The sequence below is a fragment of the Galleria mellonella genome, unplaced genomic scaffold (genome assembly GCF_026898425.1).
Source record: "Galleria mellonella isolate WM207_F2 unplaced genomic scaffold, CSIRO_AGI_GalMel_v1 utg172, whole genome shotgun sequence".
Taxonomy (NCBI): Eukaryota; Metazoa; Arthropoda; class Insecta; order Lepidoptera; family Pyralidae; genus Galleria; species Galleria mellonella.
Window position 1 is genome coordinate 5,011,083 of NW_026442015.1, and position 19,672 is coordinate 5,030,754.

The 19,672-nt window shown below is 34.9% G+C and overlaps 1 protein-coding gene across 3 annotated transcripts in view; it reads right to left on the reverse strand.

The window, feature by feature from the left end:
- The window catches only part of LOC113512713 (fatty acyl-CoA reductase wat-like), a 30,137-nt gene extending 10,625 nt beyond the window's left edge, over window positions 1-19,512 (reverse strand). Inside the window, exons 1-4 of one of the 3 annotated variants that reach the window (XM_052893157.1) lie at window positions 19,206-19,512; window positions 5,291-5,530; window positions 4,046-4,176; window positions 1,320-1,442 (exon numbers count right to left, since the gene is read on the reverse strand). In XM_052893157.1, the coding sequence (XP_052749117.1) occupies window positions 1,320-1,442; window positions 4,046-4,176; window positions 5,291-5,504 (468 nt within the window). In that variant the 5' untranslated portion in view covers window positions 5,505-5,530; window positions 19,206-19,512. Of the gene's footprint in view, window positions 1-1,319; window positions 1,443-4,045; window positions 4,177-5,290; window positions 5,531-6,890; window positions 6,938-7,720; window positions 7,924-19,205 lie in introns of those variants that run through there. The other 2 variants (XM_052893156.1, XM_052893158.1) reach the window with 2 other exon arrangements.
- Window positions 19,513-19,672: the final 160 nt, after the last annotated feature.

The following is a 19,672-nucleotide window of genomic DNA, read 5'->3' on the forward strand; positions in this document are numbered from 1 at the left end:
ATTAGAAGAAGAATTGTCAATACCGACTCAAATTTAGCAAAAAAGAAAGTGGCATCAAGCACATATAGTCCAGCTGATAGTAATCAATCACCGCAGCCCATAAAGAGTTGCAACACCAGAGGTATCACACGCGCGCCAACTCTTAAGACATTAAGATCTTGTGTCACAATTATCGACATCATAACAGCCGTTAACTGCCCATTGTTAAACATAGGCCTCGTCATAAGGGGAGGTTTGTAAGTAGTTGGTTTTTTATCTGTATAGTGTCTGTATCATGTCTTCTAGATAAGTGGCAAGCGAATCCATCAATGGAATCGTCATCGCAAAAAAAGTCCATGAGTTGAAATGAGGCGCCGGACGTTATCTTGCATGGAATGATCTTGTTCCATGCAAGCATTTCTTAGCTTTAGGCTGAGTTGATTATCTTTTCAACTTTGGGGCACATGAAGCCACCTACATATGTATGTTATAAGTTCAACATTATGTGCTTGTAATGGTGAATATCCGTTGTCATCATCTTCCTACCCTTATCCCAATTATTATTTGGGGTCGGCGTAATATGTTTTTATCCATATTACAAAAAGGTTTGACTTTTAGTTTTACGACCGGCTGCCTGCCCGACATCAATCCTTTTTGGGAAATGGTGAATATCCGTTGTGTAGTGTCGAAATAAAATAGGCCACCTTTCCTTTCTCTAACATTATAAGGCGATTAAGAGAAGTTAATGGTAGAGCAATGGGCAGCAGTGTCCCTCTTAAAACATCACAACTGCGGTTGCCAACCTGCCTTCCAAGTGCGGTAACTCCTGACAAAATCCTCTTTATAGGGAAGGCTTATATGCAGTTCCAGAACGGTCAGACCCGTCTCAGTGTTCTGGGTTGCACCCCTCGATATTCATTGCTTGACATTATCCTCATAACAGCCGCTATCCCAGCTTGAGGAATGTTTTTTTTTTTTGCAAACAAACAAGACAAATATCAGCAGTACCATCAATATAACAGAGTGATGGCATTTTCAGTATATTAGAGATTGGTATGACTCAATGGTCCTGATTTTTTTTCATCAATCTATAGACCTTGGTATAAATTATTTATTAACTAACTTTTTTCTGTGATTTCATACGAGTGGATTTTGAAAGTCTTACTCCCTTAGGGGATGAATTTACAAAACTTCTTTTTTATTGTTCACCTACGCTATATAAAGAATCTATCTGCAAAATTTCAACATTTTAGATTCAGCGGTTTTGCCTTTGTGTTGATATATGGGTCAACCCGTCAGTCAATCAACATCCTCTTATATATTTACAAATTTATCCTTACCTTCTCTATAAGCATTTGTCTATCCATAAGCGTGAGACCAAGACCGGCCGCTTCGCAATCGCCGGGTATCACAACGAGTTTATGTCTAAACTTTGGTACTTCTTTTTTTAATCGATCGAATACCTGGAATTAATAAATATTTTTTCAATAATTTGTTACTTCTTGACTCAATGAATCATCATTCAAAGTTTATAAGATATACATACATATAATGAATATATATATATATAAAAGAAAAGCATGAAACAAATATATTGATGGTACAAATTGACAGATGATAAATTTTCCTGTAGAAATTTTATCAAAATCGGTTCAGTGGCTCATTTTTATTTGCAAACTGTTCTTGTACCTTATAACATATAATAAACAAAAAACGGGAATGTATACAAACGGTGACTTTGTGTGCAAAGCAATCACTCCTACCGACCGTTATTCAAAAACCCATAAAAAAGTCACACAGGCGAGACTGAGTCAATGTTTTCCCAAGTTACTAACTATAACTACTACTTATGTATTTAGAATACAATTCTAAGAACATAACAGGTGTTTGTTCATCATTGTTTGCAAGTCATTTGACGTTTTCTCGTTACACGAAAGCAATAAATGTTTGATTATATACATTTACATATTTGTTGCATACATTGTGATTCGCGCTACGCGGCCTTAAAGGAACTGTGTGTCAAGAAATCGTATACCTATAAATAGATTTTACTTTGCAACAGCTTTTTGCTCCACAAAAAATGTTAACTCCAATTGTCACAGGCAGCAAATTCTATAAAAATTGATTTAAAACTGAATATAAAAACCTACATGAAGCAACGCACGAAGGGTATCATGGGCGACACAATATACTCTATTATGACCATGGTACTGTTCATGTCTATAGGCGATGGTTATCACTCTCCATCTGATGAGTCGTCAGCTTGTTTACCATTATAAATTGTATAAAAAAACCTTTCTAGCGGCTGTGCTTACTTGCTTGTTCGTCTCAACAGGCGTGCTTCAATGCTTCTAGTCTAAAGAAATCTAATACACAAAAATTCATGGTGTACCTCAAGGTAATGAATTGGGACCTTTACTATTTATTATTATTATACAAAAATATACAATCTTCTGATATTTATTGAACGTGCTATATTGTTATTTGCTTATGACAGCGAATTTTGTTTAAAACGTGACACTACAAGGACTAACAACAATGAAGTCAATAATACAAACGATGCAATTATATGATCGAATAATAATACGTTATATTTATTTAATACATTATAAAAGTATTATTGATGTAAGAAAACAAAGAAAGAAATAAAATGAGAACGTTTCTTTCCTTTTAAAAAAAAATTATTTTTAAAGTTGTTAAATAACTCGTAGAAATTAAAAAAATACACTTTAATAAACTAATATTATCGCATTCGTATATTTTTACACTTCCCTAAGGTTGATTGGGAGAGAATGCTTTTATCATTGAGTCCGCTTTGTACACATACCTTTACTAATGAGTAAATAAATCTTATATAATTGCTTGTTTATCGCAAATATTTATTTAATGAATGAAGATGGAATGGTGCAACCATCTGTACTAAGGGTAGGTATACAATGGCAAAGCGCTGTTGGAAGATAAAGTTAGATCAATTGTTATGTATTAAAAACATTGGTTTCCAGGGGATCTCGTGGATGTTCTGGTAGGACGTATTACTAGCAATGAACTCTCCTCATCGCAAACAGTGTATATGACGTCATATATCATTCATCATTGACCAGTATCATGCTCTACAATTTCAAAGTCAAGTGCATAAAAGTCAAAGTAGAAAGTATTACCTTGCAGCGAAATTCAATTGTTACTTAATTTTAGCCCTTATACACTATATTTAAGAGCTGCATCTTTGTCGGTGGAGCTCTTGCCACGTTATATGATTTTCGGCAAGTCTCTTTATCTTTTGATACGACTAGATGCCAACCTTTTTTTATACAAATTAGAATGGCAAACAAACTGACGGCCTACCCGATTGAAAGTGGTAACCGTCGCGTATAGACATGAGCAGTACCATGGGCACAACAGAGTATACTATTTCCCCAATGATACCTCCCATGCGTTGTCAATTCTGAGGACTCAGGTGTTATTCCTCTGTACCCTGTAAATTCACTGCCATATCCCACCCTTCAAACCGAAACACAGCCATGCAAACACAACTAGTTCGCGATAGAAAGACGAATGGGTTTCAAAGGAAAGATGCCAACTTTTTTCTTAATCTGCTTGATGTAACTTCGTCTCTACTCACATGTTCAGCAGTGGATAGTTATCGTCTGGTATAATAATCTTTAGTGAAATAAATATACAGGTATATTTGTATATGCATAAAGGAAATGCAATTTGGCAGTGTCTGAGATGTACAAAACAAGTTCCTCATGTTTCTTTTAATACATCTACGCTATTTGTGTCAAGGGATACGTAAATATAGACACAGCGAATTACTGGTCATGGTCGCGAAGGCTTGATGCGACCAAGTTTTTAAAAGGAGCAGGTTCTCGATTCGTTAGGTTTTTTTTTAGATTCTGTCACGCTATAAAGTCAGCAATTTGAGGACCTACGTATACAAAAGTACAAACGAATTCAGAAACACCTTCAGTTTTTTTAAATCAGTTGTAAAAAAAAATAAAGTTAATTGAGAATCCTTTTTGGAATCCATATCTGTATTTAAGAAATAATTAAAAAATAAAATACTTACAGGGTCATCAAATATCTCCTCTATTCTGGTGAAGATATCCTTCCCTCTCTTTTGCCTCACCAACAGGTACAAATTATCGACACCGGGACACGACCTGAGCAGTTTCTCCATCAAGATCTTTCCAAGGAAGCCTAAAAATATTTATACTCAATATTATTATTATTAAGTCGTATTGACGACTTGCGAGAACAAAGCAAATGAATCGAAATAAAATAAAAAAAAAAAACCCTACCTAGCGTAAAAATAGAGAAAGGCTCTGTATAAAAGCCTAGGTACCTCTGTCCATTAATATATCTGCTAGCAAGTATGCTGTGTTACAGTTTGAAATGTGGGATATATCAATGAAGTCACTGAATCCGGAGGCAATGTCATCATAGAAGGGGGAAAGGGATTGTTAGCAATGGAGTTTGAGCACCCCAAGCAATATGACCTATTAAGTCAACCTCCACGTCGTTCCCCCTGGAAACCATCGTGAACAATTCTTGTTGAATTCATCACGATGGGCTAACTGACCTGCTTCATCCTCACCAATCATCATTTACTGGTGCCCAGTGTATACCGATAGCGTGGGTGAGGCTACCATTTTATTATCACCTATTAAATAAAAATATCATCATAGATCTTAAAAATGGCGAATCATTGGAGTACCATGCATCTCAAATTGTATTATGTAATGCCTATGGTGATTTTCATGTCTGTAAGTGACTATGATCATCATATTCCATCAAGTAAGCCACCAGCTTATAACGTTTTTAATTAAGTATGTCAAAATGGTCAATTGTGTTAAAAAGGAAATTCAGTTAAAAACAGATATCCGAGTCCCATAAAGTCTACTAGCAATTTTTTTTTTGTTAAAATTTATTAACCTTAATATATTGAGTATAGTTTTGAAATGCTTCATTTTATGTTACTGTGGCACACACCGAAAAGAAAAAATATATATATCGCCTTTTATTTCTCTTTCTTTTATTTATTTTTTTCAATTTTTGTGAATCTGTGTTTGTCGCTATTTACATGCTGAAGTAATACAAATAAATTATTAATCTATAAATCTATTTAATGAAATGTATTACATTGTTAAAAATGGCGAAATTAGCAAAATTCACAAGATTCCAGAAGCATTAAACGAAACACGCGAATAGATAGAATACGTCATATTTCACAGAGTACTTAGCAGTTTCAGAGCTAATAATGTTAACAACTATGCTAGATTTCCCGCCAAATCCGGAAATCAACAATAATTACCTGTGGCCCCAGTTATTAGAATGTTCTTCCCTTTATAAAACTCCTGAACATCGGATAGCCTGTCCAATTCGTTCATGTTGACATTAAGACTATCGATAATCGGTACGGTATCGACTCCATTCGATACCACATCGATGCCCTCCATGTTCTGAATTCGTTTTAAATGCACATTATGGGTCGTGTGTTGCGTGAGGGTTTCCAAAGACGGAGCCATTTTGTCAGAACTTCACTGGCATTTTTCTGTGGACAAAAGAAAAGAAATTAATTACTAATCATGGGGGGGAGGGTCAAGGGGTTCTAGCGTACATTTACGAACGAAAACGAAATGTGACAATCATTTACAACTGTCTATCTTTCCAACTTTGTTTAAATATAAAAAAAATATTACTGTCATCATTGTGTTCTCTTTTATATATTTTACGTTTTATTTAACATATATGTATATATATATATATATATATATATATAATATACATATATAATATACATATCTCTTAAAGTCTAACTGCGGTTTCCAGTCCAACTGCTTTAAAATATCATAAGACAAATTTCATCAACTTAATAATCAATCACAAATTCCATACAAATTTATTCAATTACTTAGCAAATATAAAATTATAAATATGTAGATACATTTTTACATTTATATTTTAAATAATGGTAAATAATCTGCTTGAATGTACAATACAATAATACACAAAATAAATAAATAAAAATACTGCCAATAGGAGACATATTTACTTTTCTTCCTGTGTTTTACAGAATGGAATATATATTAAATTCGACGTAAATCGAGCAGATGTAAACCTCACTTTATATACTCCAACTTGCTGGAGTTTCGTCGAATGACCACAGAGTGATTGTGTTTAGACGTTTTTTGTTTGAGTTAAATCTTTTTATATTATTTTTTCTTTTTTTTTTTGTTATTTTTGTGTAATATTCCTTTTTATATGTTATTGTACTCATGCTTTCCTGGGTGAGCGTATTGGAAGACTGTAAGGCTCACCCGGTGGATGTAATAAATAAATAAATAATCCTAATATATCACCACAATCTTTTTACACTTTCTGTTTTTACCTAATGGTTAGCTGGTAGAGAATGCCATATGGCATTAAGCCCCCCCCCCCCCCCCATTTGTAAAAAGTTTTATTGTGCAATAAAGAATAAATAAATAAATAAATATTGTACAATAATAATAATACATCCCAATTTAAACCAATGCGATCCCGGGAAGATCACTAGTTTCAATAAGATTACAAGTGTTAAATTGTTTAATTTGTTTAAAATAAACTACCGATCCGGCCCTGTTTCGTATAGATAGATAGAATTTTCGAAAATACTATACAATCTAAGTTACTCACTGATAACGTAGCTTTCTACAGGTGAAAGAATTTTTAAAATCGGTCGATTAGTTTTTTAATTATTCCATTACAAAAACAAACAATAAAATATAGATAACACACAAATATATAATAATTATAACTAAAAATAATTATAAAAATAAATGTAATAATAATTATTATGTAATAAATATAATTGTATAAATTATAAGTCGGAATTATTATAATACACTAATACACTACACATTATTTTAACTTACCATGTGTATGGCCGAGTGAACACTGAGCGAAATTGAGCAAATTGTTTCGTATTATTATGACGAGTAACACTACAAGTATGTATGTACATGTATGTCGATTCATGACTTTGTACAAAAGTCGATTGCTTGGGTACCTCTGTCCCATTCGTGTGTCCCCATTCGTGTTTCAACCGTGAAGCAGTTGTGTTTGTATGGCAGTGTTTCGGTTTGAAGGGTGGGATATGGCGTGAATTTACAGGGTACAGAGGAATAACACCTGAGTTCTCAGGAGTGGCAACGCATGGGGGGTATCATGGGCGAAACAGTATACTCTGTTATGTCCGTGGTACTGCTCATGTCTATAGGTGACGGTTACCAGTTTCCATCAGGTGGGCCATTAGCTTGTTTGCCATTCTAAGTTGTATAATAAAAAATCCAATATCGCCCATATCTACAGCGGAAAAATTACTTAAAAACGGTGGTAAATATTTTTGCCCACAGTGGCAAAAAAATAATCAGTTTCTATCAAATATGATCTTTTTTTTTGATGGGTGAAAATGGTATGGTAACCCCACCTGCGCTAACAGAATACGCTGGCGGAGCACCAGTGAAGGGTGATAGATGAGAATGAAAACAGGCCAGTTAGCCCATCATGATAAATTCATCAGGAATTAACCATGATAGTTTCCGGGGGAAACCGCGAGGAGGTCGACCTGGTTGGGTATATTGCTAGCAATGGGATTCTCAGTCTCCATTACTAACAATCCCTTTCCCCCAAATATGACCTTATCACTCACTACACTATCTTCTGGTCAAAATCTAGAAATATATCTCTACGTACGAGTACTTACTAGTGAAAAATTTTTGTCATAAAAATTTAAATCTCTTACAGTCCACTCACTTTATTACATATTGTTCTTACAATAAAGTTTATTTTATATTGTCATGTCAAAAATATGTAAATTTATCACTACACTACACGGAAATATCTGCGGATGCCTTGTGAAAGACGTGCGAGCGTTCGCGGCCTGTTAATACAATCACGCGTCGATTTGTAGACTGCTGACTGTGTTAATTGTATCAGTTCATACAATTAACGTACGTTTTTTTCCATGTAGTTGTAAATCAAGTAAAAGTGTGTTCATTTTTTTTTTATACAATTTAGAATAGCAAACAAGCTGACGGAAAGTGGTAACCGTCGCCTATAGACATGAGCGGTACCATGGACATAACAGAGTGTACTGTTTCACCCATGATACACCCCATGCGTTGCCATTCCTGAGGACTCAGGTGTTATTGCTCTGATATGGCGTGAATTTACTACCCAGTAAATATTCCACCCTTCAAACTGAAACACAGCCATGCAAACAAAACTGATGCACGGTTGATACACGAATGGGACAGAGGTACCCAAGCAAACGACTTTTGTACAAAGTCTCCCTCTGGTATTGACGCGTAATATTCGTCAATGAGTATTGTAATGTAATCAAATCAACGTACTTTGTTCTAATCAAATTTATTTTTTTATCTTCATTTCCCGAAATACCTTAATTGGGGTTTCTGTTTATTTCTTATTTATAATTTTTTAAGAAAGCCTATAGCTATAATAACGTAGTAATTAAAGTGTTATATTTTTCATTTATTTTATTATATATTATATATTTTTGTGGTTAAAAATGGAATGGTAACCCTGTCGGCGCTAACGGGTTACGTTGACGGAGCACCAGTGAAGGGTGATAGATGAGAATGAAAACAGGCCAGTTAGCCCATCATGATGAATTCATCAGGAATTAACCATGATAGTTTCCAGGGGGAACCACGAGGAGGTCGACCTGGTTGAGTTTATTGCTAGCAGTGGGATTCTCGGTCTCTATTACTAACAATCCCTTTCCTCCCAGATAAAGGTGTTAGTTCAGTGTCCTGGATACAATTGCCGGTAAAATGGACTGTACACGTGCTAAAGTATTGGGTGGGACAGATTATAAATATAAATGTGTCTTAACCACTCATTTACTAACATAGACTAAGAATATTTATTATAAGTAACAAAATCTTCTATCTCTATGAACATATATTTATTTACCAGAGGGAGACTTCGTGCAAAAGTCGATTGCTTTTGAAGAGGGACAGGGGTACCCGACCTCTGTCCCATTCGTGTTTCAACCGTGAAGCAGTTGTGTTTGCATGGCTATGTTTCGGTTTGAAGGGTGGGATATGGCGTGAATTTACTGGGTACAGAGGAGTAACACCTGAGTCCTCAGGAATGGCAACGCATGGGGGGTATCATGGGCGAAACTGTATACTCTGTTATGTCCATGGTACTGCTCATGTCTATAGGCGACGGTTACCACTTAACATCAGGTGGGCCGTTGGCTTGTTTGGTATTCTAAGTTGTTATATATATATATATATGTATATCTATATATGTAGGTATATTGTATGTATATGTGTTTGTGTGTGTAATATGCATAGATGTGGGTATATATTTATGTTAATATATATGTGTATTTGTACGATTAAATATAATGTAATTATTTTAATTTTGTCTGTTTAAAAATTGTACACTGCTGTATCCGCTGACATTGATGCTCCTTTCCACTTTGGGTGTTGCTGGAAGAGAACTCTATCAGAGTTGAGCTCGCCTTTGTACTTTTGATTACGTCTGTCATATGTACAATAAAATATTAAAAAAAAATTTAACTATGTCATCTGAATAAATAAATAATATCATTACAATATATAATAATAAACTGTTGAAAAAAATTGTTTTTTTTTTATTTGATAAGATATATTTGGAGATTGGTCACATAGACTAAATTTATTTACATATATAATTTATACTAAAACTAAATCGGTTACGTAGTTTGATTTTTAAAATAAAAGGTTTTTTTTTGTATAACAAAATCTAAATGTAGTAAATATATTATATTTATTTCTTGTTATAAATGTATTTATTTCTTTAATTCTGTGAATTGTAACTATATAATATTAATCTTATTATTATAAAAAAAATCGTACTAGACGATGTCTGTACATGGGAAATGCTTAAGAAAAAATAATATATGGGATCTTAGATAGATAGATAGATAATTTATTTACATTAGTTACAACACACAAATTACAATAAAAAACATACACATAATACACAGTAAAAGAGATAAAAGACAGAAAATAAAAAAGCACAAATAAAAAAAAACGAAAAAACAAAATATATAACCTAACAATCTCCTTTATTACCCTTCCTTCATGCGTGTGCCATAGTAACACAAAATGGTCACAACTCAGTTTATTGCTTTGCCCTTAAAATAGCAAAACACTGATATTCCGTTATAGCCAAGAGTCAGTCGCAAAACTCTTAATAAGACTAATAGATGGCAACACAATATTTTTTAGAATTTTTGTTTGCTCCTTTATCTATACACCTATCCCCCGATTTACACGGTACTTGTTTTACACGTTTTCGCTTTTACACGGTTTTCCAAATAAGTTTTTTTTTTTTTGTTTTTATCGCACTCTACTAAATGCTACTGTGTTTGAACACGTGCGCTGTGTACACATCTCACGGGGAATCCCGAGCTTATATGCTGACTTGCTGCACATGCACACTGTGTCTGTATTTCTTCCCATAAAATTAAAGTTTTATCTACGGAAAATTGTATTTGAGTGAAAGTTTCACAGTGTCAGAAAGATTTAATTTTTTATATTCGTAAATTACAAGTGAGTGCATAATTAAGATTTTTATAAATTAACATAAATTAAAAAAAAAAATTATAGGCTTAATTATTAATTATTTATAATGTCAAAAGAAGTTAAAAGTTATTTCTTTAGAAACTAAAATCGAAATTTTGGATCGCTTTGGATCGTTTAATGTATTGTAATTAAATAAAAAAACAGTGTTTCTGTAATATATTACATATTTTAACCTGTCAATGCATTTTATTTTTATTTCTGTGTACACCTAAAAATATTGAAAAAAATCACAACTGTTAAATAGCAAAATTATGCATTTTCTGCAAGCTTTTCGATTTACACGGTTTTGACTTGAAAATTTTTAATTTTCGATTTACACGTTTTTCTCAGGAACGTATCTACCGTGTAAATCGGGGGATAGGTGTATGTTTATTTCGGTATCACGCTAAAACTACTGCATCAAATAATTAAAACATTTGTGTTAACATACAAACGTTTTAAATACAAATTAACAAAAAAACCAATCGGGGGTCGCGTAATATTTTTTCATACTAAGGGGTCGTGTCATGAAAAAGATTGAAAAACACTGCACTGTTTATCTTGTTCTTTCAAATATATTTGTAAGAATTTTATATCGTGTTTATTTTACAAATTAACATTACAATATAAATTTCTTTGAAACACTTTGTATTAACTGTAATACTAGTAACCCGATTTGCACACAAATGAATAAATGAATAATGCACAAAAAACGTTAAACTATTTTTGACGAAGCATTTATATGGAGACACTTTCCCCTTTATTCATAAACAAGTCAAACATTTTAGCTATTACACTATTTTGTCTCTTTCTTTTATACTAAATTCCTAATGTGCAAGAAAGTGACAAAACAGTGTAATACTAAAAATAGGTTTGTAGAAGGTTTATGTTTCTATAAATAAGGGGTTATATGTACGAGGTCTGTCCGGAAAGTTCGTATAAAAGTGTTCTGGAATAGGAGTGGGGAGGCCAGGTAAGCGCAGGACCCCTTCCTTATGTCCCTAACAATGCTTCAGTTCTGGTCTGATACTGGCTTGTCACGCCATCTGTGAAGTTACCTCTTAACGAAACCCCGTCGGCATGGAGCCCGCTTCCGTTGAAGAGCAGCGCGTCGTAATCAAGTTTCTCTCGAAACTCGGCAAGAATGGCCGTGAAATTTTTGCCGATCTCAGAACAGTTTATGGGGATGATGCTGTGAAGGAACCAACCGTCCACAAGTGGCTAAAAAGATTCAGAGAGGGCCGAGAAAGAGTTCGATGTTCGGGGGATTGTCCATCAAGAATTCGTCCCTCCAGGCCAGACAGTTGATGGAAAATTCTACGTCGATGTGCTCAGACGCCTCAAAGCTCGTGTGGCACGAGTTCGTCCAGAATTGGCGCGAGAGGGGCGTTGGATTCTTCACCACGACAATGCCCCTGCCCACACCTCTCTTGTTGTCCGTGAGTTTTTGAGTAAAAATTCCATTACGGTGACCGAACACCCCCCCTATTCGCTGGATTTGGCCCCGTGTGACTTCTTCTTGTTCCCAAAAACCAAATTGGTACTTCGGGGGCGGCATTTGGGGGACATAAATGAGATAAAAAAAGCTACGACGGGGCAGCTGAGAAACCTACAACCAGAGGACTTTCAAGGAGCCTTCTCACAGTGGAAACGGCGTTGGCACAAGTGCATTATGTCACAGGGGGAGTACTTTGAAGGGGATAAAATTGATTACCTGAATAATTGTAAAATAAAATTTTTAAAAAACTTTTATACGTACTTTCCGGACAAACCTCGTATATAAGTCTACCAGAGGTAGACTTTGTACAAAAGTCGATTGCTTGGGTACCTCTGTCCCATTCGTGTTTCAACCGTGAAGCAGTGTTTGCATGGCTGTGTTTCGGTTTGAAGGGTGGGATATGGCGTGAATTTACTGGGTACAGAGGAATAACACCTGAGTCCTCAAGAATGTCAACGCATGGGGGTATCATTGGCTAAACAGTATACTCTGTTATGTTCATGGTACTGCTCATGTCTATAGGCGACGGTTACCACTTTCCATCAGGTGGGCCGTCAGCTTGTTTGCCATTCTAAGTTGTATAAAAAAATAATCTAAGAAGGTAGTAAACTGTCACTTCTACGTAATCTATGGTTTATGATTGGATTTCAAATCCGTGATCAACTTTGATGCGTCGCCATTTTTCAAGGTCCACCTCGAAAGAAAGCCGTGTTACATCACAACCGGCCGACGAATGTGGGTCAATGGTTTTATACGTAACAGTTCGCGGTTGCAGGTGACTAGAATTCTTTATGGGTACAATGTTCTAGTTGCATTACTACTTGATTCGACAGCCGAGCAGTTTTTTCACTTAATTAATTTATTTATTTCATATAAATAACTTTCCGGACTAAAAGGAAATATGGCACAAACGGCGGACTTGTTGCTAGTAGCATTCTCTACCAGACAACCACTTAAATTATTTATTTACTAGCTGTTGCCCGCGACTTCGTCCGCGTTTCCGTCGTTTTTCGTAAAATAAGTAATACTTAAAATATGTTTGTAGATGGTTTAAGTTTCTATAAATAAAGGGTTATATGTATATAAGTCTACCAAAGGGAGACTTTGTACAAAAGTCGATTGCTTGGGTACCTCTGTCCCATTCGTATTTCTACCGTGAAGCAGTTATGTTTCGGTGGGATATGGCGTGAATTTACAGGGTACAGAGAAATAACATCTAAGTTCTCAGGAATGGCAACGCATGGGGGGTATCATGAGCGAAACAGTATACTCTGTTATGTCCATGGTACTGCTCATGTCTATAGGCGACGGTTACCACTTTCCATCAGGTGGGTCGACAGCTAATTTGCCATTCTAAGTCGTATATAAAAAAAATACTCTCTATTGCACCAAGTATCGCTACCCAAACCTCGACAATTAAGTTTAAGTTATTTATTGATTTATTTACTCTTTATTGCACCAAGTAAAGAATAATACAATGTGTCTGTAACATTTCTTATGCGTTTTTATGCCTCTTATGTTTTATGGTCTTTTAATTGGTAATAGAATGGTAGCCCCACCTGCGCTATCGGTGTACGCTGGCGGGACACCAATGGAAGATGATAAATGAAGACAAAAGCGGTCCAGTTAGTCCCTCGTAATGAATTTATACCGATAGAGCAGGCGGGGCAAACATTTCATTAGCCTTCATCAAAGAAAAAAAAAACAAGTACATTCTACGATCCGTTTGAATAAGATTTTGCTGGGCCTGCTAAATTTATATGAGACTTACACGTGAGTAAAGCCTATCGATTTCAAAAGGAAGTGTTAAAATAGGTTCAGTATAGAGTACCTAATCTAGTAACACACATACAGTACATACAACACGTCCATCCTCTTTCGGAAGTCGTTTAAAAAGTAACTTATTTGCCGCCGCCTATAATGTAATATAAAATCGGCATAACCACTGTAACTGTGAACTTGAGCTATTTTTAAATAAGTAGTGATAACTTCAAATTTTGTATCATATTACTGTGCCATTAGTAATATATTTTTAAAAGACTTTCAAGAGGAAAGGTTTTTAATTTGTCCAAATTTTCAACCGACTTAAAAAAAGAAGTAGATTCTCGATTAGGTTGAATATGTTTTTATGTTATTATATACCTTGTCACTTCGTTATTTATCCCTTCTTTGCATAATGGTGGAAATTTAACATAACATTGAATGCCTAAAAATTATATAAAAGAACAAGTTCACTTTAAGTTGATCGTGTCTGGATACCTTTTTAATGTCCATTGCACAAAAAAAACAACTGTTAAATTTATTTTTTTAACCATTTATCCTGTAATTTTGAACATGAATTATATCACCTTGATTTATTTCATCAATAAAAAAATCATGCAAAAAAGGATTATAAACCAATTTGGAGTATACATTTTTAATCTAAAGGGATATACTTTCAAATCGGTACAATACTTTGGTTTTTAAAATCAAAATAAACGGTTTTTCGCTATTAAATTCAGTACTTTTTTGTGGAATATTTTTTTTCATTTTTCATAAAAAGTTAACAAGGATAAATCTGTGTAGATTGTCATTCTCTTTATAATCTGATATTTATTTATAATGCTGATATAAGCAAACAACTAAAATTTATCATACAAAAATCACAGAGACAACCTAATTGGTGCACTTCCTGAGAAACCTACATGTATTCTTGGGTTCTTTTTTTTACTGGATGATAATAAAATGGTAACCCCACCCGCGCTATCGGTATACACCGGCGGGGCACCAGTGAAGGATGATAGGTGAGGATGAAGTAGGTCAGTTAGCCCATCGTGACGAATTCAACAAGAATTGTTCACGATGGTTTCCAGGGGGAACCACGTGGAGGTTGGCCTAGGCATATTGCTAGCAATGGGGCTGTCAAACTCCATTACTAACAATCCCTTTCCCCCTGTACTTTTGGGTTAAAATTTCAACAAATCATCATAAATGTGCAGTGATTATTTAGTCATTTGTATCTACACTATGGCTGGCTATCTGGGTCGTAATGGTCACAATGAATGAAATCTCATATCCATACTTCACACGCCTATTCTGATGTTATGTTATATAATTGTAATCATTACATAAAACGAGTTAAATTGAGAAACACATTCTAAATTGTTGTAAGATGTTAACGCTTCTATGTAATTATAAATTTGTGACGTAAATAATAGGTCAAAGCCAAATAAAATATCATTGTAATATTAATAAGTAATGCTGAAAATTTTATATGCTAGTTAATGCAGTCGTAACTTGCGATGAATACGTAAGCGAGCATATTGCATTTTTTGAAATACGATTGGTACATTTTTGAGATTGCATTCTAAAAAGTTTAAAGTCACGCTGTATTAAATTTTGTAGTGAAATCGTTTGGGCTATATTATAAACATTAGTAAGAGTCAGCGACAGGCGACAGGAATAACTATAAATTTTAATTACACTATTTAAACTCTGGTTCAACAAGAAATATGTTAAATGTTTGTTATCTTTTTTTTTTTATACAACTTAGAATGGCAAACAAGCTGACGGCCCACCTGATGGAAAGTGGTAACCGTCGCCTATAGACATGAGCAGTACCATGGACATAACAGAGTATACTGTTTCGCCCATGATACCTCCCATGCGTTGCCATTCCTGAGGACTCAGGTGTTATTCCTCTGTACCCAGTAAATTCACGTCATTTCCCACCCTTCAAACCGAAACACAGCCATGCAAACAACTGCTTCACGGTTGAAACACGTATGGGACAGAGGTACCTAAGCAATCGACTTTTGTACAAAGTCTCTCTAACATTTAAAGTCCAACATGAAATGAAGATCTTGATCGAAATTAATACAGATCTCTTTTCCACTGCCAATATAAAAAAATTCCAATATATGGATATTGAAGATGTACCAATATTACTCATGTCTAAAGGCGACGGTTACCACTTTCCATCAGCTGGGCCGTCAGCTTGAATGCCATTCTAAATTGTATAAAAAAAAAAAAATGAACGAATCACGTAAATTTTTGAAATAGGCAACTACTTATAGATGGCGTATCAAAATAAAATATACACCAAATTTTACAAATTAATATTCAGGACATTCAGGAATAAAACTGAAAATCGTATATAATTTAGTCCATTATTTTTTTTCTGACATCGGAAGAAACATACAAATAGATACACGAATATTCCAAATATAACTACTTCAGCTTCTCTTCCTCGTATAAAGACCCCTGACGTAATTTTTTTTTTATACATTTCTCATATATAGACATTTATTAGTTACAATTTTCTTATAATAATAAGATTTTTCCTTCTGTTGCACTGGTCGGTTCTTTTACGATGTCCTGGATGAATACAATTAGAGACTTTTTTGTTACTAGACTTTACCTGCTAATTTGTCGTGTGATCAGGATATTTTATTGGCCGTAATAAATAGTATTTTACTTCACCTCAAATACTATTTATACACTAAATTTCCTAACGAATGGTTAAACTGTTAAGACGCCAATCGGTAACAAACGATTTTTTTTTAATAGAATTATTTGCCTTGAATTAGTAATAACACAGTAGGGATTTTGTTTGCACAAAAAAATCAGATAAATTCGATACTTTCTCCCACAAATTCGCCTAAGCGATTCCGTTATTTCTCGTTTTCGTTGTAAATGACAATAAATATTTAAATTTTTATTTACCTAAATGTTTGTTATTTGGAATCAGTATATATATATATATATATATATATATATATATATATATATATATATATATATATATATATAATTATATATATATATATATATATATAATTATTAGTTCAAAGATTGCCTAACAAACGAAATTTAAGCCAATTTTATAAAATTCGATGTTTTTAAAACATTAAAATGGCACAGACATAGAGCTACACCATAGTCTAAATAACTCTTTCCTTTCTTATTCCGTACACCGTCGTTATACAAACGAGACCGTTATATATTAAAATTGCCCAAGTCTACACTCATTGTGTTGGTACAGTATGCAGGTCGCGCGGTCGTCTGACAAGGTTAGTGAAATGGGTCGCGACGGGTAGTGGGTTCGATTCACACTGTAGGTATACTTGTGTTCTACATTAACGGAAGTGCTAATTTATTACAGTTACGTTCTGTCAAACTCGAGATATCTATTATTTGTTCTTAGCGACTTCCAAGAGGAACAATTTCTCGATTCATCTCTATTTTTGTTGCCATATTACACCTTTGAGTCTAAATCGATTTTGATGGGTCTTTTTGCAGTTGATGAGGCCTTTTAATGGGTGAAAATGGAATGATAACCCTGCTTACGCCATTGGTATACGCTGACGGGGCACCAGTGAGATATGATAGATAGTTTCCAAGGAGAGGTCAACCTGATTTTATTATTCCTTGATATATTGCTGGCAATGGGACTTGTAGATCCTTTTCCTATCCCTTTCCACCTAATCTCTGAGGTTTACCTTATGTTGTTCCTGCATTAATTTTCTAAGGATAAAAGTCACTGTTTTCCTTTGTACAGCAAAAAGTTGCTTATTACGAAACAAGTTTTTCATATTCTAAATTCAAATATACACGAACGCTCAGATTATGGAATGTCGAAGTTTTTCCAAAAGACTACAGCATGAGTTTCTTTTAAAAAAGGGGTACAGAGGTTTCTTCAGGGTCGGCAACGCGCACTTAATGCCCCCGGTATTGCAGATGTTCATAGGTTGGAGGTAACTGCTTACTGTCAGGTGGGCCGTTTGCTTGTTTGCCACTCGAGTGGTGAAAAAAAATTCAATCCAAGTGATGTGCCTACAAAACAGCTGGTCGCTAATAGGTATGCTCGGGGGGAAGGGATTGTTAGTAATGGGGTAAGTTTCCATTGCTATCAGTATACCCTATCAGGTCGACCTCCACGCGCTTCCCCCTTTTTTTTATCGTCTGGAAAATGCTTTATACAGCTTCATCTACTATGTATCTATGTACTGTGGGAATCCCCCCGTAAGGTGGGGGTGTACCCACCAAAAACCAGACGATATACCCTCGAGGTGCCATATGTCGAAGACAGGGTTCGCTTTCGCACTCTCCACATCTGTCACACGCTTCCCCCTGGAAACTATCGTGACTAATTTGTCGTCGAATTCGTCACGATGGGCTAACTGACCTGCCTTTTCATCCCCACCTATCATCTGTTACTGGTGCACCGCCAGCGTATACCGAAAGCACTAACTTGGTTACAATTTCGTTCTTTTACCGATTAAAAAAACTGGTCAATAAGTTTTTTTATGCAACTTAGCATGGAAAACGAGCTGCCGGCCCACCTGATGGAAAGTTGTAACCGTCGCCTATAGACATGAACACTGTCATGGACATAACAGAGTGTACTATGTCGTCCATGACAGCCCCCATGCGTTGCCATTCCTGAGACCTAAGGTGTTATGCCTCTGTACCCAATAATTTCATTGTCATATACTTAGTTACAAGAAGTATCAACTTAGATACGTAATATTTAAACTATGTAAATCATGAACCATTTTCTTTTGGCTTCGCTCCATCGAGTAATAAGGAAAATACCAGTATTCGATTTAGTTTACGGTAAAATATATATTTCCATAATAAAAAAAGCTATCTCGATAAGACTGTGAAGCGTTACCAAATGTATAAACAAAAACATTTTTTTTTTCAGTTGAAGTTTGCGCGGTAACTGGGAGTCAAAGAATGTTTTTTTTTTTTTTTTTAATAATTAATAACCATTATGAATTTGCTATTTGCGGTACAGCTGATTAAATTCCTAATTTGATATCAGATGCCGTGATTTCTGGGAGATTCTTAAGTAGGAAAAAGCATAGACATATAACTTCCGTAACTGGGTCGTGCAATTTTTATACTCACCTATATTAGCATTCGTTTCATATCACACGTTCACACACTCCATAAAAAAAAAACTGTTAATGCATGACACTAACGCATTTCCTTCACGAAGCAGCAACTTTCACAAGTCGTGTTTATAAAACCCAGATAAAAACCTTTCGAAATATCGCATACATTAAACCGTGCCAGAAAACAATGATATAACATTTAATTACAAAATTAGTTATACAACTCACCCAATTTAGATTCCTTAGTCTTAAAAAAAAGTCATACACTGTGATCACTTAAAAAAAAATAGCTCACAAAACACACACAGTTCAGTTGATGACGATTCAAATTCGGAACGCACTCAAATGTCAAATGAAAGCGCGCGAACGGCTACCACCATGGCGCATTGCAGACTATCGCAACCCGCCAAAATATGAGGCCAAAATGATAGTTGCATAACTTTATTACAGCATATTACATAAAAATCGCCGCTAGCACTTGGCCGTATATTATGCAAAGTTCGAATTTTTAGGTTATTCGATGCGATGCGACCTCTGTAGTTTTGTGTCCGTTTAGAAGCCACCGTTTCGATAGAAAGTGGGCACTGTTATGAATGAATTCCTGATATTGTTGTTGACTGGATGTCCAGGCATCCCTCCCACTGAGCTGGTAACTGGGGTGGGCAGTAGGTCATTTTGGCATCCATAAAGTCGGC